At 37.7% G+C, this 27,867-nt stretch overlaps 2 protein-coding genes across 4 annotated transcripts; one reads left to right on the top strand and one right to left on the bottom strand.

The window, feature by feature from the left end:
• Positions 1 to 1,510: 1,510 nt before the first annotated feature.
• Positions 1,511 to 12,502, top strand: abcf3 (ATP-binding cassette, sub-family F (GCN20), member 3). The gene is made up of 21 exons (XM_052548108.1): positions 1,511 to 1,676; positions 2,775 to 2,916; positions 4,198 to 4,274; positions 4,431 to 4,486; positions 4,562 to 4,662; positions 4,744 to 4,866; positions 4,992 to 5,258; positions 5,760 to 5,840; positions 6,036 to 6,095; positions 6,235 to 6,291; positions 6,447 to 6,469; positions 6,556 to 6,611; positions 6,721 to 6,921; positions 7,999 to 8,075; positions 8,169 to 8,213; positions 8,291 to 8,423; positions 10,578 to 10,666; positions 10,744 to 10,835; positions 11,207 to 11,339; positions 11,737 to 11,824; positions 12,085 to 12,502. Exons 1-21 carry the CDS (start codon positions 1,601 to 1,603, stop codon positions 12,241 to 12,243), a joined length of 2,136 nt encoding a protein of 711 aa, XP_052404068.1. The 5' UTR covers positions 1,511 to 1,600; the 3' UTR covers positions 12,244 to 12,502.
• A 1,391-nt stretch (positions 12,503 to 13,893) lies between these two features.
• Positions 13,894 to 27,533, bottom strand: LOC127950804 (oxysterol-binding protein-related protein 1). Of its 3 annotated transcripts, none has more exons than XM_052548114.1 (13): positions 27,375 to 27,533; positions 26,138 to 26,259; positions 19,339 to 19,414; positions 18,927 to 19,061; positions 18,016 to 18,113; positions 17,751 to 17,933; positions 17,538 to 17,645; positions 17,326 to 17,415; positions 16,857 to 16,986; positions 16,665 to 16,724; positions 15,922 to 16,045; positions 15,333 to 15,423; positions 13,894 to 14,908 (listed from the first exon to the last, which is right to left on the bottom strand). In XM_052548114.1, the coding sequence occupies exons 2-13, from the start codon at positions 26,194 to 26,196 to the stop codon at positions 14,806 to 14,808; spliced, it is 1,257 nt and encodes a 418-aa protein (XP_052404074.1). In that variant the 5' UTR covers positions 26,197 to 26,259; positions 27,375 to 27,533; the 3' UTR covers positions 13,894 to 14,805. The 3 variants fall into 3 exon arrangements, with proteins under 3 accessions (XP_052404074.1, XP_052404073.1, XP_052404072.1); XM_052548113.1 differs by having other exon boundaries at positions 15,333 to 15,417; positions 16,605 to 16,724; positions 27,375 to 27,531; XM_052548112.1 differs by having other exon boundaries at positions 16,605 to 16,724; positions 27,375 to 27,518.
• Between the last annotated feature and the right edge of the window lie 334 nt (positions 27,534 to 27,867).

Below are 27,867 nucleotides of genomic sequence, written 5' to 3' on the forward strand. Positions count from 1 at the left end.
GTGTTCACTGCTCTGTGTGTGTGCACTTCGGATGGGTTAAATGCAGAGCACAAATTCTGAGTATGGGTCACCATACTTGGCTGAATGTCACTTTCACTTCATTTGGCCAGAATTTCTAAAAATCCTTTCTTTGTATTGGTCTTAAGTAATATACAAATTTTCTGAGATACAGAACTTGGGATTTTCCTTCGTTGTAAGTTATAATCATCAAAATTAAAAGAAATATCAGTCTGTGTGTAATAAATGAATATAATATACGTTTCACATTTTGAATGGAATTAATGAAATAATCTTTTGGATGATATTCTAATTAGATGACCAGCACCTGTAGTGTGAAAAACAAATGTAGGATCGTTCTGCTGAATTTGTTCAACTCTAGTCCCACAGTGAAAGAATAATTAGGACATTAATTCAGATATTGACTGTTTCATGAGAATGTTATGATGCAAACCCAAAGCATTAACTGAAATCTAATTAAAAAAAATTAAATTACAAAAAATTAAATTTTTAAAAATCACTTGTTTCTTCTGGGGTAATGGGTCTGAAAACAATCTTAACAGATAAAGTCAGTATAATGTTTTATATAATTAGTTTATTGTATTCCAGTATTTCTAAAGTCTCTTTTTATAGTGTTTATAAATAGGAATAATTATTAAGAATTAGGTTTAAATAAGGTATGCATGTAATATTAAACTAAATGAATGGAGAGCGTTATCTTGTGCAGCTAACACTGATGTTGACTACGTCCCAATCACACAGGCTATATTGAAAGAAAGAAATATACAATTTACTTTCAAAGCAAAGGATTTTAGCTAAAGCTAATTATTATTATTATTATTTAAGTATATACAAAATTACAAGTTTACAAAACAAATTGGCAAACAACAGCATTTAAAGACATCAGTTTTTAAGAGGGATTTACACAGAATACAAAAAATAGTAATCTATAAATCATTCATATTAATAAATACAGATTAAACGGAATAAAAAAAGTTAAATAAATACATTATATTTATAAAATCTAACAAGATTCCAGAAATATAATTTTTTTGACACATTTTTGAGTATTCCTAAATAATTGACGGTGTAGATTTTACAGATTTACACTTCAAGAATTACGATCATCAAGAATACAATTCTTAGCTAACAAAAGTAAAATATTAATCTTTTTTATTATTTTTATTTTATTTTATTATTTTTTGCCACCTTCTTCATAGTTTCCAGGAATTGTGTTTTGTGAACTTATTGGTGTGTGCTAGTTTCCAATATCGCAAATCTTGATGAAACGCAGATCATTTCAGCAGATGTTTATAAAGATTTAACTCAAATTTAAGTAAACATCCAGTCAATGCCACCACATTTCTTTAATAATGATGCTGGAATTTTTTAACCAAAAGCTCTCAGAATTGTATAAAAATGCTTGCAACAATTTTAACTTCAACACGCCATTCATCTGTTCATAAAAACTGATGTTTGAACCACCGACGTCACTGCTTCATTTTAAGCTAAGCGTTTATGAAACGTTCAGAGGCGACGTGACGTGCACGTGTTATTGCCGCGCCGCTGCGCATGCGCGCTGTGTTCGGCCCGGTGCGTGTGAATGATGGCGGCGTATGTGCAAATACTGAAGAACGAGTTTCCACAGATCGACTCCGAACTCTTCGATTATATCACTGGTAATGTTACTGTACATATCTGCGACATTAATATCTCTGTATTACACCTTAAACGCGCTGTTAGTGTCAGGAGTTCATTCATTAGATCAGAGAGAGCTGCTGATGTGTTGATCATGCTAACAGACGAATCTGAGGACATTATCCTCGAAATAATTTAAGAAACAGACTCCGGAGTTAAAAATTCAATCAAGGCATAATTTCACAACGTGTTTATATCCGATAAATAAAGCAGCTGTAGTGAAGTTTGAGTGACACGGTATCATGTTTCCAGACAGACAGATATGATTTACCGTCTCCTCATTAATATACAATATAATATAATATAAAATGTGTAACCGTCTCTGCCTGACGTGTTATTTAACGAGCATTAAGAGAACCCATTAGTTATAGGTAGATCACGTGATCGATTATATAAACGATGTCATTCAGAAAGACGAAATATACAAATATCATTAAAAGTAATGAAATGCAAAGATAAACTTAAATGACTGCATGCTTGTGAATTACAGATTATGCCTTCATTTACTTTGTCCAAAATTATTTTTATGCAAGTACATGTGTAAATATAAATTGTTCTTATTAATTTCAGTGTAAATAGGCCTTATTAATGAAGTACGCAAGTTTAACGCCTGCTTTATTTGTTCAAATGGAAGATAGATCTGGGTTGACATTTACATAGAGAACGTCACTGAAAACGTCATTAATTTATGAGCTCAATATGAAACAGTGGCATTCATGAATAAGGGCTATTTAACTTTTTCTTTATAGCAACATGACATGCATTATTAAATGTTTATTAAGAAGTGTTAATTGTACTGTCAATTTTATAGTATTTTGTTTGTTTAAAAATGCATGTATTTATATTTAATGGCCAGGGTGGGTAAATTAAACAAAGTGAAAACTAAATGCTATTTTTTTACAGTATGTAACACTCATATAACACTAAAAATAAGTTCTTGTTTAATTGTGCATATCTGCATTTGTTAAAGATGTGAAATACTCTAGAAGTGAAATGTGTCTGGAGTAAATCCTGTTCTTTGCTGAGGGTGTGTGTGTGTGTGTGTGTGTGTGTGTGTGTGTGTGTGTGTGATCCTGCAGGCGTGTTGGACAGCGGCGGCTCAGATTTCGAGGATGGAGAGGAAGTGTTTGATGCCATCGGCGACGTTCTGCAAGACGTCGGAGACAAGAATGAAGACGACATCCGGAAAATCTGCTTCCAGATGTTCAACACACTCCAGCTGTAAGAGATCCGGCACAGAGCTGTGGTTTATGATGTTCGTGTTCTGTCTAGAAACAGAGGATGTTGATGAGTGTCCGATGAGATGATGATGTTTATGTACAGGAGCCATCTGTATGGTTTTAGGGTCCAGTTTGCCAGAGGAATTATGCAAATCAAATAGTGGACAACTTGCATTAGGGATGTAGAAATGTATGGCAGGCCACAGAAACGGAAACAGAAATTAACCTTCGTCCGCTCCACATAACAGTTTTTAAATAATTGTAACATTGTAACACCTTTCAGATTACTTTTGTTACATTTCAGTAATCTATAATTTTAGTTACCATTCCATTTTAAGAACACATTTCTTATTTTAGTTTAATTTGAGAAATTATAGTTAGGAAAGCAGTTTATGAACAGAACTTTACATGAGAAAGTTTAGATGTATATCTGAAGTAAACAGGACCTTTGAGGAAATGTCTGCGCTGACCCAAGAATCACAATCATGAGAAACAACACATGAGAAGAACTTTAACAATATTTTGTGAACTGATATGTTTGTAGTGGTTAAACCGAGCGGCAACCTCCCGCTCTCTCTCGTGAAGCCAACAAGGAAGTGACTAAACCTGCAGTTCATCGACTGGCCACCTGAGGCTGGCTCAATCCCATAGACTCCTCATGGTAAAATGCCCAACTTTACAGCAGGAAAAAACATGTTTATAGCCTGGTGCAAAAAAAGAGTTTGGTCTAACAACTGTGAGGAGGGTGTTGTTGTTTTTTTTATAACTCATCCGTTTAAATTATATTAAGACTTAAAGTTCTGCATAATTAAGGGCGTGGCCACTTGAGTGACAGGTGGTTTGCCGTCGCGCTATGTGGGCGTGGCTTCAGCAACCAGCTCCCGCCTTTTTGCCCATTTTCGATTATCCGGGAGAGTCAAGTGGTGATGCGCTGCCAAGATGGAGACAGCTCTGTACATTTTAAGCTTCAAAAACGCACGTCAGGAGTCTACATCTACATCCATGTTTTTATACGGTCTATGGGTTAAACTCAACAGCACTGTGCTGCCATCTAGCGAATAATACATCAGGTCAGAATCATGTTATGACAGTAACGGCCAGTAGATGGCTGAAGTCTTCTAGATTTTATGCTCAGAAGTAACACGTTTGAATGTTTGTTTAAGTAGTTTTGTCTAAGCTTTTATATTTGTAGTAGTGCTTCAGTCCCCTGTCTCTGTCTGTGTAAGAGCGTTAGTGAATGTGAACATAAGGACAGATCCTGACGATCATGTGTTGTTGTCAGCACTAGATGTGACTCTGGACAGCAGCAGGTGTTGCTGGAGGCTCCAGTGCAGTTATCACAGGTGTCTGCTGACGCAGGTGAATGTCTTCATCTCATTACACTTCATTATAGGCTTTTAGTGATGATGCACAACAGCTAGATGGCATAAATCATACAAGAAATTGATTCAGGTTTTGGCAGAAATACACCACCGTGAATGAAGCTCAGTGTAAATGCCTGATGATCTCTTTCAGGATCAACTGCTAACGATGTTCATGGGATCTGGATGCTGAAGAGGAATCCCAATACAGTGAGATCTTCCTGTCTGCCTCTTGATTACTGCGTCCAGTGCCTTTATCTTTATTAACCTCTCTTGTTCTGTTAGACTGTGGATGCCAAGAAACTCGAGAAAGCTGAAGCCAAACTGAAAGCCAAGCATGAGCGCAGGAACGAGAAAGACTCGCAGAAATCCTCACCGTCTCCACTGTGAGTACTGCTGATCTTGAGTTTGTGGAGGTGGGTGGATGGCTGATGGGTGGTGTCGTTGTGTCTGGATGTGTTTTGAAGGGTCCTGGAGGAGGCCTCAGCCAGTCAGGCGAGCAGTAAGAAAGAAAACCGCGTCGATTCGTCCGGGAAGAATCGAAGTTACGACATCCGCATCGAGAACTTCGACGTGTCTTTTGGGGAGAGGTGAGAAATCAGTGACGAGCATCAGAAACACTGGCTGCAGGGTCACGCATGTGAATCTCTCGTGACTTGACTGCATGTTGAAGCAGGAGTGTGTTCGCAGCATGTGTGTGTGTGTGTGTTCACAGGTGTCTGCTGCAGGGTGCAGAGCTGTCTCTGGCCAGCGGGAGGCGCTACGGTCTCATCGGGAGGAACGGGCTCGGGAAGACCACTCTGCTGAAGATGCTGGCGAGCCGCAGCCTGCGAGTCCCTCTGCACATCTCTATTCTGCACGTGGAGCAGGAAGTGGCCGGAGACGACACCGTGGCCCTGCAGAGCGTCCTAGAGAGCGACACGGTTCGAGAGGAGCTGCTGAAGGAGGAGCGCACGCTCAACGCACACATCGCCAACGGAACGTACGTCACACACAATCATGTCTTTAATCTGTTTCACACACACATGAACGTTTGCTGGAAATGCACTCGCCCTCAGACCGTCAGAGATGTGGAAGAGTTTGTTTCTTCGTCAGGTTTGGAGAAATGTAGCACTGCATCAGTGTTTCAGTGAATGGGTGCCGTCAGAATGAGAGTCCAAACAGCTGATAAAAACATCACAATAATCCACAGCACTCCAGTCCATCAGTGAACATCTGGAGAAGACAAAACCTGAAACACATCCAGCATTAAGATGATTTTAACTCAAAAGCATAGTCTATAATCTATAATAACTCTTCGTTTTGGTATATAAAGAGTAAACCGGTGTTAAATGTAAGCACCTGATCATTTCATCATCAACTGAAAGTAATATTGGATCGTACAGAACAGAGCTCATGCAAAGAAACATGAATGAACAAGATTAAAAGAACAAACACATTGTGGTTGTCATTGAATCTAATGTTTCTGTCTTTAATCTTTCAGTGCGGATGGATTAGAAAGTGTTCGTCTTTCGGAAATTTATGCGAAACTGGAAGAAATCGAAGCGGATAAAGCGCCGGCCAGGTGAGCAGAAACTGATTTGTGTGTATTATCAGATAAAATAGAATTACTCTGCAGTTTTCAGACAGGTGTAAGAACGTGACACATCTTGCTTCAATAGATTATTGTTATTTAGTGTAAAGCAGTGTAAGCGTAGTCAAGCAGTCGAATGAAAAGATCATACAATATTCATTAATGATTTGTTTCCCTCTCTTTCAGAGCATCTGTGATTCTCGCTGGTTTAGGCTTTTCGGCCGCAATGCAACAGCAAACAACCAAGTGAGTGTGTAGCCATGCAGTAATAATCACGTATAAGTGTCTTCTCCACGTCTCTTCAGAAAACAGAAACATTAGAAATGAAAACATGCTGATTTCTACACGTCTGCAGTGGTTCTTATTGTCCGTGTGTTTATTTTAGGGAGTTTTCTGGAGGCTGGAGGATGAGGTTAGCTTTAGCAAGAGCCCTGTTTGCACGGTAAGTTTATTATTCAGAATAAAATACAACGTTGATTAAATAATAGTGCACTTTTATTGCAAATTAGATTACGATCATCACAACTATTATCACTTAACTAATCAGTACTGCTTAAGTGATTCGTTTTTTTTCTGTTTTGTGATTTGTTTTCCCAGGCCTGATCTGCTGTTACTCGATGGTGAGGAAAATGAACACAGTATGGTGGGAAATATTAAATATTGATGGAGTTACATCACTGCTTTTCTATTCATCTCTTCTGTTCAGAGCCCACAAACATGTTGGACGTCCGAGCCATTCTGTGGCTGGAAAACTATTTACAAGTAAGTATATTTCAGACGGACAGACGAGTCTGCTTTAATGGCTGAAGCAGTGGCGTTAACTGGTTCTACAGTGTGGGAAGACACACTAATGCAAGTGTTGTTTGTGTAGACGTGGCAGTCCACCATCCTCGTGGTGTCTCACGACCGTAACTTCTTGAACGCGGTGGTGACGGACATCATACACCTGCACTCGCAGCGGCTGGAGAGCTACCGCGGAGACTACGAGAACTTCATCAAGACGAAAGAAGACCGACTGAAGAACCAGCAGAGAGAATATGAAGCTCAGTTACAGTACAGAGAACATATACAGGTACCAGAGCACATCCACACAACTGATGGAGAACTGGACCACAGCTCTGGAGGAGGAGGAAACCCAAGTCCTTACAATACTTTCATTATTTTTCTGTCATTATAAAGCGGTATGGATTCACTTCTGTGCAACTAGGGCTGCACTATTAATAGAAAATAAACCAAAATCACAATTTGGCTCGGTGCTTTTCTGAAATCACAAAAGCTGTGATTTAATTACTCAAATATATGTGAGGCATCTCTGAGTGAAGTGTTCGTTCACAGTGAAGTGTGGTTTACAGTCAATATAAACTTGACTGTCTTATTTAGCTTTTTTTTGATGATGATGATTATTATTATTAAGAATTATATAACCATATTGTTTAAAAATCATAAAAACTAAAATGACCGTGAAGCATATTTTATTATTGTACTGTTTTTAATGTAAATAGACCAGGTTTTATTCAGAGGTGTGTGTTAACTGCACTTAATTTATTTAAAGACATATCACCTGAATATATTCAAGATTTTTTTTTTATTTTGGCCACTGTAGATCTAAAATGTCTTTTTATAACTTTTTGTTAATTGCATATCTTGTGTAATTTATTCTGAGATAACAGTTGAAATAGCCTTGATGCTGGCATGGCATTAAAAAGCGAATGAATAAATAAATAAAATATAAAATCACAGAATTGACCAGATGTTGCAGCCCTATAAATGCAAAACAACTTTTTTTTATTTTTATTATTATTTTTTTATTTATTGTATTTTATTTTATCACGGTTATGATACATTATTGGAAAATTGCAGCAGTTAATTTTGTATTTAATTTCCCTCCTAATCTTCAGCCCTAGCTGCAACATAACATTTCAAAAGAAAGTTGCAGGGGTCTAAATAATTCCTGATGTCTGCTTGTGTCGATAATATTGTTAGCATTCTTTGATCAAAGTAGGTTTTTTTATTGACTGATGATGAATAACCAGAATTGAAAAAGTACTTACTTACACAATATTTTCTTAATATACAATTTTATATATATATATAAATAATTAATTGAAAGCAGTCCAGTTGAATCCTCTGTTAATGTTGTGTCTCTCAGGTGTTTATTGACCGGTTCAGATATAATGCCAACAGAGCCGCTCAAGTGCAGAGCAAACTCAAGCTGCTGGAGAAACTGTAAGTGTGACATCCCTGACACATGTTCATTACTGATCAAACACACTAGCTGTAGGCTCACCGTGTGTATGTGTGTGTGTGTGTGTCTCACAGGCCTGAACTCAAGCCCTTAGTCAAGGAGTCTGAAGCCGTCTTACGGTGAGTTTCGCTGTATGTATTTGTGTAACGGACTCCTCTCAGAAGTGAAACAGAGTTTTGTTCTGCTCTCCCTACAGTTTCCCGGATAACTTTGAGAAGCTGTCTCCTCCGATCCTGCAGCTGGATGAGGTGGAGTTCGGCTACAATCCTGACCAGCGAATCTTCAATGGCCTCAGCGTCTCGGCTGATCTGGAGTCTCGCATTTGCATCGTAAGTATTTGCAATAGGAGGTCTGACATTTGCTGGCATAGTTATGATAATGTATGATGTGTGGTATGTATACATCATTTTTATATATTGTGTACATATGTATAAAAATGTATTTAGTCACCTTTTGTAGTACACTTGAACCATCTTTCATACACTAGCACACAAGTGGTGACCAAATACATTTTTTTTAAAATATAGAGATCGAATGTTAAAAGTGAGTTTTAGTTTGTATATATTAATGGTGTCCAAAAACAGCAAAGTTGAGTACGATTAGATGACCTTAAGAAGTGCTAAAGAATCATTTTTAGTATATAAAGCACAAAATTAGTTAGATTGTAAACCTGGGGAAGCTGGAAATGTTTGCATAAAAGCTTTTACTGGGAAAAAAAAGAAAAGAAAAGAAAAAATTGGTAAAGAACTCTAAACTATCAATCAAGTGTGCAGGACATTGTGTGGGAAACAGGTTTACATTTACATTTATTCATTTAGCAGACGCTTTTATCCAAAGCGACTTACAGATGAAGACAGTGGAAGCAATCAAAAACAACAAAAGAGCAATGATCTATAAGTGCTATAACAAGTCTCAGTTAGCTACAGATAGAATAGAAAAAGAAAAGAGCAAGCTAGTGTTAGAGATCTTTTTTATTATTATTTTAAGAATAGAATTATAATAGTGTTAAAGTTAGAGGGTCAAATAAAGATGGAAGAGATGCCGATTCTTGAAGATGACTAAGGACTCAGCTGCTCTGAGTTGGGGAGGTCATTCCACCAGGAGGAACATTTAAAAGTCTGTGAAAGTGACTGTGCTTCTTTGGGATGGCACAACCAAGCCACGTTCACTTGCAGAATGCAAGCTTCTAGAAGCACATAAGGCTGTAGTGCTGTCATTTTTGTGAAAAAATCATTTTTGATTGTTAAGACATAAGTGTTCATTGAATCGATTGTAAAATCATGTCTAAAAAAAGTTTCCTTTTTCAACGTCAAATACCGTTCGAATGAAAAGAGTCAGCAATATTTCTTAATTATTGGCATCTAGTTTCATGCAGAATAACAAACAGCAACAGGAGTGCAACATTCTCGAAAAAATGTATATGCAGAGGGGACGGCTGCCATAAGAAAAGAAAAACATCACTGCAGACTTCAACCCGGCTGCATTTATGATTAAGGCAATTCAAAAATCTCCAAGATTATTTTAAATAATGATTCAATCCATTTCAAACAACTGTTCAAAAAATGAAACTTTAAATAGACTTGAGAACAGGCCGTGTGTGTTTTTTTTTTATTGAACGTAACCGACAGCTGGGCTAGGCAGCACTAGGCAGGCATAATGAAATGCACAAAAAGGTTAGGACCATTACAAATATATTGGACAGGAAAACAAGTCGATCAACATTCCCGGGGTCCAGAGCAGAGCGTTTATTTACTATATGTCCAGCTGTTGAGAAGATGTGCTCCGACCGCACTGATGTCCCAGGGACACTCAGGTACAGCTGCGCAAGGTGGCGGTATTACTGCCAATTTTCCATCACAAAAGCCGGTCGCTGTCATAACATGTTGAGTTGAAGGTGATGATCCATCATCCAGGAAGAAATGTCTGTTAGACAAGCTGAGATGCGAATAGCTACCGTCGGATCATCAGGATGGAATGAGAGGTAGAGTTGAGTGTCATCAGCATATCAGTGGTATGAACAGCCATGTTTCTGAATGACAGAACCTAATGATGCCATGTAGACAGAGAAGAGAAGTGGTCCAAGAACTGAGCCCTGAGGCACCCCAGTAGTTAAATGTTGAGACTTGGACACCTCACCTCTCCAAGACTGAATGTCCACTTCTGAAACCAGACTGGTTGTTATCGAGGAGGTTGTTCTGTGTGAGAAAGGCAGAGACTTGGTTGAACACAGCTCGTTCAAGTGTTTTTGCAATGAAAGGAAGAAGGGAAACTGGTTTAACGGCAAAGTTTTGATCATGTTTAACATTCATCCATGTGTCCATGAAATCCATGCATTATATTTTGGTTACTTTTTTGTTTGTTTATTTTGGTTTTGTTTGGTTTTTGGTTTGGTTAGTTTCTTTTTGGTTTGTTTTATGTTGTTTTGGTTTGGTTTTCGAGAGCACTCATCCATTGGTTGTATGTATGTGTGTGTCTGTCTGTAGGTGGGTGAGAATGGAGCTGGTAAATCCACTGTACTGAAGCTGCTGATGGGAGAGCTGACGCCTGTCAATGGCACCAGATACGCTCACAGGTGAGCCTCACTCTGACGCTGACGACACTAGACCCTCTCTGTCTGTCTCTTACTTATGCCTTTGTCTTTTAAAACAGAAACTTGAAGATCGGTTATTTCAGCCAGCATCACGTGGATCAGCTGGATCTGAATGTCTGCTCAATAGAACTGCTGCTCAAAAGATTCCCTGGTAATTCCTCAAATTGGCACTTTATATCCTCATCAGAAATCATCAGGATTACATCGCTGACCCCTACAGAGACACTTCTGATCACTCAAGTCCTGTTCAGTAATGAAGATATTAGTCACATCATTCACAGCCACACACTGAGACAGTCTCTGTGATGATGACCGGTTATTCTAGCTCTTTGTTGCTACATGCAATCAAATGTTCAGTTTCTCTAATATGACACATTATGGAAGTTAAATGCACGGCTGATGCGTAGTATCTTTAAATTGTATTTATAGTAAACGGTATGTTTTCTGTTTGAATGAACTGTCTACTATTAGGGAAGCCATAGATGCTGACATAGCAATAAATAAACTGTTTTCATGCGTCAGGTCACACAGAGGAGGAGTACCGTCATCAGCTGGGAGGGTATGGCATCACCGGGGAGCTGGCCACGCGGCCCGTCGCCAGTCTGTCAGGAGGACAGAAGAGTCGTGTGGCTTTCGCTCAGATGACCATGCCCTGGTAAAACACACATCAACACACTCTCATGGGCGCATGCTTTTGCTCCTGCTGCTTCTAACTAGTTTTCTTATGGTATCATGCAACTATCATTTTTGTTCATTAATGTTTAATCTGTTTGATGCTTAATTGTTGCTATTTAAATTAATTATATTTTGTGCATTTATAAATATGCAATATTATGCTATAAACATAAGGTGTGTATGTGTGTATATATACATGTCAAATTTTGTGTGTTTTAATTTCAGTTAACTGTAATACTCTGCCTGTAACCCTCATTTACACCCAGATTTTCACAGACTGACCTTCTGAAAGACACTCATTTGCATCTTCCAAACCTCAGTTAATCATTCTGTGCCTCGTTTTGACAGATGTTAACGAATCTGACTTTCTATTATAGCCCCAACTTCTACATTCTGGACGAGCCGACGAATCATCTGGACATGGAGACGATTGAAGCCTTGGGAAAAGCCCTCAACAAGTTCAGAGTAAGAGCAGAGTCTTCTCGTGTCGACATGTTTGTTCAGTCCGTGGTGGAAAAAGATCGCATTAGCATTTAATAAACACAAAACATGCACTAGTGTCTGAATAATTTATCAAATTTTCTGGTAGTCCACTATATGAACAATTGTTTGGGTATAATATTTCATAGTTTAATTTGTGCTATCCTCTCTTACATCCAGTAGTACAAAACTGATATCTGGCTTCTGAATAGTTTTTGTTTTGACTGTAACTGGTTCTCTGTCAGGGCGGTGTGGTTCTGGTGTCCCACGACGAGCGCCTGATCCGGATGGTTTGTAAGGAGCTCTGGGTGTGCGAGGCGGGGCGAGTTCACCGCGTGGACGGAGGCTTTGACGAGTACAAGGATATCTTGCAGGAACAGTTTCGTCGGGAGGGATACTTGTGATGGGGATGCACCGAAAATGCCATCTGATGAGAGCGTCTGTAGTCCCATTCAACTTCAAGCTCCCTAAATCATGCGGCTCAGACGCGTCCTGCGGGTTCACGGCCGGACGCTCCCCGAACTGTTGTGTAGATGACATGTATTAAAGATGATGTAAGAAAGGTGAAGCAGACATATGCACTAACAGATGTTATACTCCAAACCGCTTTTAAAAGATCACCAACATACGGTAATAAAAAGAAAAACTGTCCAACGTTTTTAATTTTGTGTCTGGTCACTATTATTCAAAATAAGTGTGTTAATCTGCATTAGTGCATTCATTTTCCAGTTTAATGCAGGGGCAATCCATTACTCACTCTTCTCAACAAGAAGTGCATTTATTTAGACTCTGAATGTATTTATGACCACATTAACCCATTAAGTCCCCCCCCCCCCCCATTATTGAACATAGATGTGAAAGTTTACGATCCAAACCTAAATTTGTAATTGTTCATGAACACATTAAAAAATGTTTTAAAGAAGACAATCTGCAAATTATTACACAAGTGGAATCATTTCAAAATATTAAAGTATCAAAAAGTTAAAGTAGTTTAAATTTACTGTAAAGAAAATGCATTGTTCATATAAAATAAATGATAAAATATTTTTTTGAATCTAAAATGGCTCAAATTAAAGGCTTCCAAATTGGATACGATTCACAAAGTGGATATGAAAAGAATTGAGGTTCCTGTGAAATTTTATTTTTATTAGGGCGTTATTCCAATTAAAATTTTTAATGCATTTTTCTGTCACAAATGTCTAAATATCTCTGCAAATAAAACTAAATGACCACCAAATATGGAATCTTGAGACCTTTCGGACGATATGTATTTTGTCAAGATTATAAAAAGGTGTAATTCTTAAAGACCGTGATGCATTGTGTAATATGACACCTGACTCGGGAGGAGGAGACCGCCAAAAGATTTTAAAGTACCATTTCTATTTTAACACAGTGTCTGATTTCAAAATGGGTTTGACCGATGGCACTTAAGAGGTTAAACAGGACACTTTTAGACGCACACTCACCTCAGTGACAGGTGCAAGTCAAATGATTGCAGAACAACAGTAAACTGGTCAGATGAGATGTTGTCAGGCCATAGATCAGTAAAAGTGAATTTTAAGCACAAACCTGCTTGAGAGGTGATTTACTTCACATAATCAGGATTAAATAATGGCTTTATGAACAGAGCTGATGCACGAAGTCTGTCCCAGTCACTGCACCACTATAATGACAACTGGAGGGATAATAATTCAGCATTAAAATCATTTTGATTAGTTTATCATAAAACTTTTTTGTTGTTTAAAATACAGCAGCAAATTAAAGCTGATTTTACCACTTTGTATTTTTGCCTCACAAATGTGAGAGAGCGTGCATTAAGTTACAGATTGATTCGTCAGTGATGATTGATGAAGTGGTGTGATCCAAATTGTGGTCACCCAGACACAGAGCTTTACTGTAATGCCTCTTTATAGTCCTGCATTGTTCCTAAAATAAGCTTTTTTTATGCAAAATTAGATTTCTCAAAAGGGTGAAATAGAACCAGGCATGCTTTCAAAAGATTAATACATACAGTATAATTTATATTTAAACATACACACACTTAACACACACTCTTAATTTTCAGACAGCCTTTTATTTAACAGTAAATAAACTCTTAAGTGTTATGTGGAAAATATAGCTTACATGACAATGTGCTATTTTCAGGACGCAGCTGTTTAATGCACATATACACAACAAGAGCACATTTCGCTAAATATTCCTGTTATGATTTCCTGCTGATGTCAAAGATCACAGATATTTGATTCATAAATGCAACAGACCAACATCTTTATTAAATCACAAGCAGATTTTGTGTGACCTTCCAAAACACGCTTCAGCAAATCTTTTCAAAATTCAGTCTATTTTAAGAGTATCTGTACACCATACACAAACACTTTTTCTTTTAAATGAGCATTTTAAGAAGCTTTTAGATTCAGTAAATTCACTTTAATGGCAAATAAAAGTTTTTTTAGTCAGTTATTGAATTCCTTATCTTGTTTAAAAATATATATTTTTGTAGAAGCCTGATTTAAAATAATAATAATAATAAAATTTACTCAAACGTCACAGATGGACTTACAGTTTTTTTGCCTATGAACTCTTCATATTTTCCGCATATTTGACTGGATATAAATCATTCTTTCTTTTAAAGAAGACTCTAATCTATTCAAATTAGTTGTAAGAAAAACACTCCTATATCTAGGTATATGAAAATAATCCATATTAATTGGTTACGTTTCCGAATGTTACAAATGTTCTCACAAATTCTTATGACGTTACATGCATTATCTCACATATCTATTGAATATAAATTAATACTACACTTGAACGGTCTAAAAGATAAAGCTCATGTTAGATCTTGTGCTCTTACTGTATGCCGTGATGGCTTAACTGTGTCATCATATTCAGGGCGTAGCACCAAAACAGACACTCATTTATATACGTGTAGAGGCTCTGTTCCTCCAGATGTTTGCAGTAGTTTGAGGTCAGTATATGTCAGGCAGGTGCGAGTAGTTTCTGTCCCAGTATCCGCCGGTGTAGAGCCAGTCTGGGGCTCCGGTGTAAGAGTTCGGCCCCTGATGAAACCACCTGCATGTGAACATGAGTTTGACATTAAAGTTAAGATCAATGCAATCATGTCTGTCCATCCCCAACATAATCATACATGCAGACAAACCAATAAATGCTGATAAAGAATCAGATCATCATCACAGTGTATCCCAATTCTGGCTTTACTCCCTCCACTGCACTTTATTTTACAGTATGTGTACTTACGGTGTTACTTAGGAAAGTAAAGGGAAATATAGAGTGACAACATGTAAGTACCCATTTATTACCAAGTGATTGTAAAAAATAAGTGCTACCTTGTTAATTGTAACGTGTGAAATTTCTTTGCTTTCCTTACATAACTGAATCTAAAACTAAGTCTTATACAGTCATTTCAGAACAAAGAAGACCCCTGGGTTATGTACTTTCACCCATCGGTATCAGTGATTATTAACTCTTGTCAGACCTTATTTTCCATTCCTCGTCTGATTTGGAGCGATTTTTCCGAGCCGTTCGTTGTTTTTCCTCCAGTCTGTTCTTCTCTGCACCAGCTGCATCTGGAAACAACAGCAATGCAAATTCATCCACAACATAAACTAAGTGAAAAAAAAAAATTATTAAAAAATCTAAAACTAATAAAATGACAATTTGTGCATTCTCTTGGCATTCTCTTTGTGTATTTTGGTAGACAATGGTGCTAGCAAAGCCAAGAGAATGCAATTATTTAAAAATTATTTAATTACTATTTCTTTTTATTTTTTATTTTATTATTTTTTTCACTTAGTTTACATTTTTTATATAATATTTATACTTTATTTTATTTCAACTTTCATTTAAATGAACACACAAACACATATGCACACATGTTGTTTAAATTCCTTAATGCAAATGTTCAAAATGTAGCTCAAACACTAGAGCAATGCATGAGCTGAAGATGACGTAAAGCATTGAATTTGTTGTGAAGACTGTATGAATCTGCAGTGTAACTACAGTAGGTGTGAGTTTAGTGGTTGAATGAATGTATTTCATCATAAGTCAGTAAGAGGTTGATGTACCTATGTCTCCATTCTCCAGGGCTCTGATGTCAGGCCTCAGACGACAGTCTGTCTGTGGAAGAACTCGCTCCATCTCTGCATCCAACGCATTCAGCTGCAGAGCGAAGGATGTGAACGCATAGTACTGACAGAAAGAGAGAGAGAGAGAGAGAGAGAGAGAGAGAGAGAGAGAAATTGAGTAACAATATGTAATAAAACAGGCATATTTATTTTTATACATATATTTTAGTTTGACTAAGAGGGGTGGGTAAACTCATACAGGAGCTTTTTTACCCCAATATCTTGAATATTAAGCCATAACTGCATCATATCTGTCAGCAGTCAACTGTATGAAATGTAAGATGGGATACAGGTCTGGGGGCGGGGCCAGTGTCCTGTTGTTTTCCATAACCAATTAATTCAATTCATTAATGAAGTTAAGCCCCATAGCAAATACAAACCCCTCTAATAGGGACCTCATACCAGAAATTAATCTCAAGGAATCAGAGGCACAAATTAATTCTAATTCAGAAAATTAATTGTGGTTCAGATTCCAATTCAGTAGAAAGTAACATCATGACCAGTGGTCACTGAAAGAGTACTGGTGCCTATCTCAAGCCCAAATAATATTCAATGCTAAAATGGTGATTATTTGATGTTTGGTAATGGATCGCATCATAATAAGACGAGTATGTTCTGCACACTTCTCTGGAGTTGTCTGGTCGCGGTGATATCCTCCAGATCAGCTCACTTCCTGGAATCACCTGCACTGTCTCTGCTTCTGGAGGAGGCATTTCATCCGGATCCTCATCCGCATTATTACTCTGCAAAAGACCCCGATTCTGCACGTCAGCAACATTTGTACAGCACATTACATTAGACATTGATTAATGTTAATAAATGCAACAAATAAGATGTCAAATCAAATGCATGCAGTATGATGCATTATCGGTCACCTGTGTGCTTCCCTTCCTGTCCTTCTCAGAGCGCTTTGTGTCAGATTTTCTGTGTGCATCAAATGTCACTGGATCCACAGAATACAAGCACTCCGTCCACTTGCCATACAGAGCACAGATCTTTCTTTTGCTGGACAGACATTAAGAAAATTGTATGTATTGGGTACGGTTAAGGGATCCGGAAAATGACCATGCATTAATATTTGCTTTATAAGTACTAATAATATGCATGATTAATAAGCAACTACTTAATAGTTAATAGTTTTTCACAAGTCTTAAGTGTTGCCATGCTTTCCTTTGGACCACTTTTTGAATAATTGTTAGTTTATTCAGTTCAGTTCAGTTAAATATCAAGTCAAAATTAATTAATACCAGTTCAAGTCAAATACCACACTACAGCCATATTGAATCAGGTTCTCTGGGACAGAAATAGCATCAGTTTTCTGTCATTTGATCAGTGTTTACGTACCTTTTATCAAGAATGTATCCTTCCACTTTATGCAACTCTTTTCCAAAGATGCCACATGATTTGAAAGTTAAACAACATCTTTCCCCAGTTCTGTTAAAAAGCACAGTCAAATCATTTGTGGAACTTCTATGTCTTCCATGTTAGTTGTTATCTAATTTACAACCTTGTTTGTTGCACTTTTTGTCAAACTAGTGGACAATACTTGCTCTTACTTATGATTAATAATTTCAACATTTCCATATTGCTCAATCCACAGTTGCCCCATGATAATGTTGTGAATACAGCAGGTCGGGTTGCTCCAGGTGTAGGCTTCATTGTGGCTGAAAAAACAACAGATTAACAATACGTGAGTCAATCGTGTAGATAAATTTACATGTAAGAAGTCAAAGCATGCTCCTCATGTTTACTGGCTGTAAAGGACTCACAGAGGAAGCTCTAGGGTGATGATTCCCCGAGGTTCGGCCTCCACACTCTTCCCCCAGAATTTGAGTTTCGGATAAATGGAGCCATGAAACATGAAGTCGTTGTTTACGCCCTCAGCGTGGAAGGCACTGACCGGCGGATGATGACTGACCTGCTCAGAGACCCATCTGAACCCCAGATCCTCTCTGATGACACACAAACAATGACAGCTCATATGAAACATGAATGTGTTTGCTCATGACTGATCAGTTGATGTGAATCCCTGACCTGAGCAGCTCGTAGGTTTCTCCGAGCAGTGGGTTGAAGGGTTTTCCCGTCCTCTCCCACTGTGAGGCCACGGCTGACACAGCAAAAGCTGCCACACACTGGAAAACCAAAGAAACATGGTGTTACCAACAATCAATAAAATACATTTCTTAATACTAAGGTCAGTTTTTCAAAACTCTTTCACAAAATCCTCCTAACCAACTTTGACCTTGGCACAGTAGTACATTTCACATCCAAAATTAACTAAAACTACCAAAACACTCCATAGAGTCTCAAATCAACACATTTTTCCATAACAGTAGCAAATGTTTTAACCCAATAATCACTCAATAATAAAAATAAAAATCCCACTTTATATAAACATGCAAAATAGCTTTTAGATGCTATAGAGTTTTTTCTAGTTAAATTTCATTGGTGTAATAGTTATTCAATGCTAAAATATAATGTGTGTCGTATTTAGATAAGATTCCATACAGTTTACACAATGCTAATTCTGTATACTGAAGGTAATTTAATTAAAGCATGTTAAATTCAGTCGTAATTTATATAATTTGAACCTAGCTGTTATTGTTTGACCTAAAAGACAATTTGATAAGAAATCTAATTAGAGAATACCCCCTAAAATTAATCTTAACCAAAGCTGAAGTAAAGACACCGAAGCTAATTTTCATGTCATGTCTATTGCATTTAAAAACATAAAATCCGCATAAAATCTGAAGTCTTGCCACCATCTTAATCATTTTAATGGGTTTGTAATGCAAACATCGCTCTAGAATACACCAATGGTCCCATATGCATGTTAATATAGGCCAGGCTTAAATTCAACACTGTTTTACTCAGTAGGTCCCTGCTCCATTTCTCTATTCGCTAAGGGTTTCCTGGCCTAAAAATAAAATAAAAAATATATTTACCTTCATTCTGTTGATGGAGTCTTGTGAAGCGCTGGCCTTCTGGATGAGGTATGTGTGCTCCATGTATTCAGTCAATCTCTGAAGAAAACTCAAAGGCTCGTTAAAAATCACCGGCATTGTGATTTTAGACAGTTCCTGTGAAGATTTAAAGATGAGAATAAGTGATTAACAGACTACTTTTACATCAGAACGTGAATCACCTTTACTCTGTAGTGCTTTATAATACATATTGTTTTGTAAAAAAGTTCATCTGTTCAGTATAATAACTATGCACATTTCATGCATCATGTACATGCATTCATCAGTTAAAGAATTCAGCAGCAGATCTACTTTGCAAACAAGAGCACTGCTAACATCATGCAAACCTAACAATGCAAACATATTTATGCATATATAGCCATATTTGACTTACCATCCCAATGCATTTTTTGAGAACACCCCACATATTGACATTTTTTCGTGAGAACATTGCAGCAGGAAGAGCTGACCTATTCCGAAATGGAGAGTGAAAAACATTTCTCTGTGAATTCAAAACTGCACAGGTAATCAGAGAACACAGAATGCAAACATGTATTAAAGCCAGTATATTTAAGCAATAATACTGTTCTTCTTAACATAAACCCTTATTAATCTTATCACAGCCATGCTGATATTCAGATCCATAGTACGATGGCAGATCTGATACTACTGATACACAACAGTTAAATAAAAAATAAGTTCACACTGAGTAAATTTAAAGTAGTTCTATCAACAAAAATACACTAGAGTGGAATCAATCGCTGTATGACACAGAGCAATGCTGCAATGAGGTTTAGTATAAACCAGGTTTAACCCCGAAACCTTGTAACCAAGAAGGGAGCAGATCGATCCATGTATATATATATATATAATATAAATATAATATATATCCAACAGGCTGGAGAAATGTTGTTAGATGCTAATCTATTTTAGATCCAATCTTTTGATTCACTAACACTATCTTTGGGTAATTCAGGTGAAACCCTGAATAGTATGGAGTGCCACAAGGAGATGGATTCATTCATATTTTATTTTGAATTACAAGAAAGTTATAAGAAAATATTGTAGAAACATAATTTTCTGTAAAGTTGCTTTGTAATGATTTGTATTGTAAAAAGCGATATACAAATAAACGAAACTATTACATAAAATATTATATTATCTGTATGCCTTGGCTACTGGACTGTTACGTGCAATAGTCAGCATTCAAATGAAGTTTATCGTGAATAAAAGTTACATAAAGTGCATAATATAGAATTTAAAAACATTGTTATCCATCCAACAGTCTTGTAAGTCCATTAGCTGAATGCCTTTTTGGGATATTATTGTATATTATAAAAATTATTATCAGCCTATTATTGGTATTGTTTGCATTCATTTCAATCTTTTTATTAATAATAGCCTATTGTGAAGGCTCAATATGCCAATAAAGCATTGATTGTGCTGACTGGAATTTTTGCTGGAATGCCGTTTATATAAACATATATTTAATTTTATTTTGGCTAATTAATAAACCATAATTATAAATACTATAGTGTTTCTTTGAGGAATTTATCATACACATTAATTTGTAAATGAAAACACAACACGCTTATTATCACACATGGGCATAAATACAATCATAATATCAAAACTTTATTGGCATAACTGTCAGGCAATAGACGAATTGAAAGGGGAAATAAAAATCTTTAAAATAAAAAATAAAAATATAGCCCTAGTAAGTTAATATAATAATAATAATGTTATGAGGTCCCGTCGTCAATCACGAGCCCATGCAGGTGGGAAGACCTTGGCTGTCCCAGGAGGAGAGAGAGAGGCGGAGGTCCTGTGGACTCTGCTTATACTGCGGTGGCACTGGGCATTTTCTACTCTCTTGCCCAGTAAAAGAGCAAGCCCGGTAATAAACTTGGGGCTACTGTTGGGTCGGATCTCTGCCAGGAAGTCCCCATCATCCACTCTCCTTCCGGTGAGACTGAGATTGGCCAACAACAACACCTACTCCTTTCAAGCCCTCCTGGATTCTGGAGCAGAGGGTAACTTCATTGACACCCATCTGGCACAGCAGCTGAAACTCCCCAACACGTCTCTCCCTCGCCACATCTCTGTCAAAGCTCTAAATGGTCAAGAACTCCCCAAAATCACCTTACCTACTGGACCCATAACTCTGATCACCTCTGGCAATCACACTGAGACTATTCCCTTCCTTCTCCTGGACTCCCCTGTTGCACACATTGTCTTAGTTCACCCTTGGCTGGCGAAACACAGTCCTCGAGTGGATTGGGGTTCCAACTCCATCACTATGTGGAGCAAGCTTTGTCACGAGTCCTGTCTGGTGTCTGCTTGTTCTTCTGTGTCTGGTTCTGTGTTTCAGGAGAAGGCAGCGGTTCTGTCAAATGTGCCCACAGAGTATCTGGACCTGAAGGAGGTGTTCAATAAGTCTCGCGTTGCTTCTCTTCCTCGGCATCGTCCCTATAACTGTGCCATAGAGTTAGTACCAGATAAGTCCCTGTCTAAAGGCAGACTTTACTCCATGGGCGGAGTTTGGGGGGGGGGGGGGGGGTCTAAGGGGGGCACTGCACCCCCAGACCAGAGCCAATTAATGCCTGCCTTGTGCTTTGAAAAATAAAAATAAATACAGAATTCATATTTTCTAATTTTATTTGTCCTATCTTATAATTTTTGTGGATATAAAGAGTAAGTTTAGAATTAATTATTTTTAATTACTATATTGAAAAAGAAGATTATTTTGGTGGACTTCAAAGTATCGCGGTAAGTTACATGAGTGGACTCTCTTCTCGTTCTGTTCCCGCTTTAGTCTACATGCTTAAATAAACAAAATGGACATTCGTCGTTTTTTTAATAAACCCACTAGTAAAAGTGTGGAGTTTTCTAACTCTGGCACTTCAACCATCAATTCCACTCACTGCTGCTACTGACACAGCAACCGAGGCCGGTGTAGCAGTCGATTCTGTTCCCCTCTGAATGTCTGTTTCCCCTCGGGTTGCCAGGTCCATGTAATAAACCCAACCAAATAGTTAATCAAACATTTTCCCAATGTAGCCTAAATTCCACGGATTTGGCAACATACCAGCATGCAAATACCTCAAACACACCTGGATGTAAGGAAAGCAAAAAGGGACAAATTTCTTGCTACACTGCAGCATAGTAAAATGATTCTCACACTCCTGTTTATGTTCTTTTTTTAATTAATCATCTTGCAGTTGTTCTGTTATTTTTGTCTTATGTTTTTACATTTCAAGTTGAAAAAACTCTCGTCTTAAATTTATTTTCAAGTTTAAGATTTAGGACGGTATTTTGAACTATTTGACTTGTCGTACATCCAGTCACGCTTCTTGCGCAGGCTAGTTCTGATCGTACGTATAGTAACTCAGCAACTACGCAAGAATTGTAGTATGTTTGCGTAAAGGGAAACAGACATTCCGAGGGGAACACCGCATCTACTGGTAGGTGCCCCCCCCCCCCAGGCACAAAAAACTCCGCCTATGCTTTACTCTCTTTCTATTCCTGAGAGGGTGGCCATGGAGAAATATATTTCTGATTTTCTAGCAACGGGGTTCATCCACCCTTCCTCTTCTCCTGTGGGGGCGGCATTCTTTTTTGTTGGTAAGAAGGATGGATCTCTGCAACCTTGTATTGAGCTGAACAACATCACGGTGAACAATATTTATCCTTTGCTGTTGATGTCTTCAGCCTTCAAGAGGATGCAGGGAGAATCCATTTTCACAAAATTGGATTTACGTAACACTTATCATTTGGTCCACATCAGGAAGGGGGATGAATGTAAAACCGCTTTCAACACCCCCAGAGGGCACTTTGAATATTTGGTTTTGCCGTTCGGGCTTTCCAACTCTCCAGCAGTTTTCCAAGCTCTCATGAATGATGTGTTGAGAGACATAGTAGACCAATTCATATATGTTTACCTGGATGACATATTGATTTTTCTTCATCTCTCCGGGAACATGTTCAGCACATCAGGCGAGTACTTCAGAGGTTGCAAGAGAAGGTGCTTTTTGTAAAGGTGGAGAAATGCGTTTTCGTGTACAGTCTGTTTCTTTCCTAGGTTACATCTCTTCTGAAGGAGTACGTATGGATCCTGACAAGGTTAAGGCTGTGATAGATTGGCCAAGTCCAGATTCCCGTAAGGCCCTATGTGTTTTCTGGGGTTCGGCAATTTTATTGCCGTTTATTCGCAAATTCAGCCTACTAGTCGCACCTCTAACCGCCTTGACCTCCACCCGGTGCCCACCGAATCAGTTGTTCGTTCCGGAGGGGTTACGGTCTGACCTTACTCAATGGGGTCATTGCTCGTCATCCAGGAGTAGGCCACACTAGCTGCTTAGTAAAGCAACAATTTTGGTGGTGACTTATGGCTTGTGACATTCACGATTTAGTTTTGGTCTGCTCTGTTTGTGCCCGTGGTAAAACGTCTAACCGACCTCCAGATGAGTTACTCCAACCACTGTCTGTCCCTTCAAGACCCTGATCCCACATCACACTAGATTTTGTTACTGCCCTCCCGCCCTCTAATGGCATGATGGTTGTTTTGACCGTAGTGGACCGGTTCTCGAAGGCGGCACATTTCATTCCTTTGCCCAAATTACCTTCAGCCAAGGAGACAGCAGTTACTGTAATTGATCACGTCTTTAGGTTACATGACCTCCCGATGGATGTGGTCTCTGACAGGGGTTCCCAATTTGTGTCTAAATTTTGGCAAGAGTTTTGTAAATTATTGGGAGCCACAGTTCGCTTGTCTTCGGGTTATCATCCCCAGAGCAATGGTCAGTCCGAGCGTGCCAACCAAGATTTGGAGAGAATGTTGCGATGTCTGGTCTCCAAGAATCCTTCATCCTGGAGCCAACAACTCTCTATGGTTGTGTACGCACATAACTTGTTACGAGTGTCATCCACGGGCCTCTCCCTGTTTGAGTGCAGTATAGTATATCAGCCTATACTGCAGTACCAGGTTCAACCACCTTTTGCCTTCAGAACTTCCTTAATTCTTTGTTGCATAGATTCTAAAAGGTGTTGGATTTATTGACATGATAGCACAACACAGTTGCCGCAGATTTGTCGGCTGCAAATCCATGATGTGAATCTTCTGTTCCACCACATCCCAAAGCTGTTCTATTGGATTGGGATCTGGTGACATGGTCAGCAACAATACTTGGGAAGATTGTGGTATTTAAACGATGCTCAATCGGTACTAAGGGGCCCAAAGTGCCATGAAAATATCCCCCACACCATTACTCCCCCACCAGCAGCCTGAACCATTGAGGACGAGGCAGGATGGAACCATGCTTTCATGTTCTTTACACCAAATTCAGATCCTACCATCTGAATGTCGCAGCAGAAATCGAGACTCATCAGACTAGGCAACGTTTTTCCAATCTTTTATTGTCCAATTTTGGTGAGACTGTGTGAATTGTATCCTCTGTTTCCTGTTCTTAGCTAACAGGATTGGCACCCGGTGTGGTCTTCTGCTGCTGTAGCTCATCTGTTTCAGGATTCGATGTGCTGTGTGTCCAGAGATGGTATTCTGCATACCTTAGTCATAACTAATGGCTATTTGAGTTACGGTTGACTTTTTGTCATCTCTTCTTCATGACATCTAGATGCCTAAATGCATTGAGTTGCTGCCATGTGATTGGCTGATTAGCAATTTAAACAGGTGTACCTAATAAAGTGGCTGGTGTGTGTGTATATATATATATTAAAATGTTTAATGTTAATAAAAATGTTTGATCCATTTTTGATAATCCCGGATTGCAACAGTTTCGTTTATGCATTAAATTAATAGCCACAAGAAAAATATGTCTTTCCCTCAACATGGCATCAGGAGGCCATGACATCATGTTCCCTTGAGTTATGATGTTGTGGCCACGACAAAACTAAGTGAACCGACGGGCACCGTAGTATTGTCTTGTTATTTCAGAGCAAATGTCTAAAGATTCTTAATTCTAGATGTTTATTTGCAAAATCACATGAGAAGTTTTGTCTTATGATAAGTTCATCAAAATCTAAGTCTAAGGTTAAAATATGAACAAACAAACTTCCAATGCTGTCATAAAAAATTAAGTTTGCATTAACCTTTGACATATTTGTTTTTGTTTTAAACATAAACTCATTTAATTTTGTTCTATTTCTCAGAAAATAAGGCTTCATATCTTTCTTTTTCATCGCAAGTAAATGTACTGTATATGGATTTAAAAATGTTTAGATATTTTCCTTGAAAAGAAGTAAAAATAGCGAGAAAGGTACTCTCCGGGGGCGCTTCAGGAGCCTCCGGACAAGGACCAGCATATTCAGGAACAGCTTTTTCCCTACAGCTGTCTCCTTGCTGAACTCTGCCCTCTGATCCAACACACACACACACACACACACACACACACACACACACACACACACACACACACCACACACACAGATTCCTCCTCATCACTCCTCATCGGATTTATTTACAAACAAGCAGTAAACACTAAACTTGTTATTACTTGCACTACTGTCTGTTAATCCCAGAATACTGAGTAATCCATTTGCACATTGAAATATTTTTCTATGCACTTTTTACTGTCCAGTGCACTAGTGTAAATAATGTTCATATGTCCAGAGTTTCTGCTTATAGTGTACATACACTTATTACAAAATCTAACTGTATAGTACAATATGTTCATAGTACACCTATCTGTATATCATACTAATAGTTTTTAAAATCTCTAAATTATGTCTTGTCCAGTACTGCCTTATTTGTATATTTATTGTACATTTGTAACATATTGTATATATATAGTATATATTATATTTTAACACTGTACTTACTGCTTATTGCACTTCTGATTAGATGCTAACTGCATTGACATATAACTTTTAATCTAATGTAATCTAATAAATTAATTAATTATGATTACTATACATTTTTGCAGTGTATGCAACATATACTGTCATGATATTTTGAAATGTTAAGGCCTTTATTTGTGAAAACAATAATTATGATTTTTTTTAGAGATCCTGCCAAACAAAAACAAAAAACAAGGTTTTAACAGTAGGATTAAGCAGCAGCAACAACAATAATAATCCACAAACACTATAAACTTGCCTTTTTTATATGCAGTGTAAAATGAATACACATTTCAAAATGAGATAATAAACCAATCCACATGAAACCATAGGTATACCTGTGCTTTTTGACTCCATTGCACTGGGTTTTGTCTCCCTGGCTACCGTCCCCTGACATGATGTCTCTGGGGTCACAGAAGAAGCTGTGTCAATAGACACCAAATTGTTTAATGATCTGGCTCTAGAAGAAAACAGAGAAGGATATAGGGGAAAAAAAACATGGTGCTACATGAAAAAAGAAGAACAATGTTATAAATGTTATAAATATAAACAAATGCATAAAAAGAAATAGACAGACTGGCAAGACCAGAACTATACTTTTAAAAAGCTTTATAATCCTAAACAGATCATAGAGAACAATGTTTTGTATGATCTTACTTGATGCTTTTGGGATAAGAAGCCCAGAGCTGAGAATGAGGACAATTAACATCAACAAATGGATTTGTAATACTGTTCAAAATATTTCTTGTTATGTACATTATGTATATGGAACATATGCATTCAAGCAAACTATGCTCGTTTCTACCATTGTAGAGCAAATGGGATTATAAGATTACAACAGTATTAGATTCTGCAGAATGATGACATCTGTCAACAATGAATTACTGTAAGATATACACTTACACCTTTATCAGTTTAGTTTCAATTGAATTTAATGTGCAATTCCACTTTCTCATTCTCACAGCTCATCTTGAGATGTTTTATAATGTTGCAGGTTTCTCTGGTTTCAGCACACACTGCTATTTTAAGCATGTACTGTAGTTCACAATGTACTGAACATCTGTCTACTGACAGAGCTCTAAAAACGGATCAGCGCTTAGCTATACAACACTCTCAGAAAAAAAGTACAACAGTACCTTTAAACCTCTTATTTAGCCCTAAATGTGCATATTAGTACCTTAAAGGTACACACTGTATTTTAATTAGATTAGACTCTGTTCATGTGTCTATCGTTGATGATGCCACACCTGAAACACTGATAAGAATAATGCAAAAACTTCAGCAGAAAAAACAAAAAAAAACAATACATCACTAGCTCAGTGACATCAAAAACACAGTAAAAACTGCACACTCTGTATATGATAACGTTTTGATTAATGTTACTGTAATCTATAGTGACATCATGAATAAATGCTATACTGTACTTGTCTCATTTACAATCACTTGACCTATCTTTACTTTCAGCGCCAGAGGACATAGTCTGATTAAACCTACTGTCTGTAGCATCATATGACAGTGAAATGAGTGACATGAGAGTGAAAATATCAGCAGAAAAGAGCAGAAATGTGAATGTACCTGCTTTAATGGCCTCTGCTGGAGTCACCTTGTTTTGCGTCCTGTCTGCTGTTCCTGTATGTAAGACTGTAGGTGCGTGAAATGGAGCACAGGAGAGACTGTGTGTGTGAGTGTGTGTGTGTGCGTGTGTTTGCAGAGCTCAGCATAAAGAGGATCGGAGAGCAGCTGATCAATCTACACCTGTGCAGTGATGAAAACTCACACCAACACATAATAGCTATGTGCTACTTGAACTATTGATAATAATGCAATCCTTTTATCCTTGTCAGCATTTCTACATAGTTTATTTAATAAATGTGTTTGTTACCTCAATGGCTGTATTTCCACTGCCTAATGTCACAAGATTCATCATACAACTTACAGACTGTGTGCACAGGATAACTAAATATGATTAAAAATTTAGATAGATAGATAGATAGATAGATAGATAGATAGATAGATAGATAGATAGATAGATAGATAGATAGATAGATAGATAGATAGATAGATAGAT

This window comes from Carassius gibelio, chromosome B2 (genome assembly GCF_023724105.1).
Source record: "Carassius gibelio isolate Cgi1373 ecotype wild population from Czech Republic chromosome B2, carGib1.2-hapl.c, whole genome shotgun sequence".
Lineage (NCBI taxonomy): Eukaryota > Metazoa > Chordata > Actinopteri > Cypriniformes > Cyprinidae > Carassius > Carassius gibelio.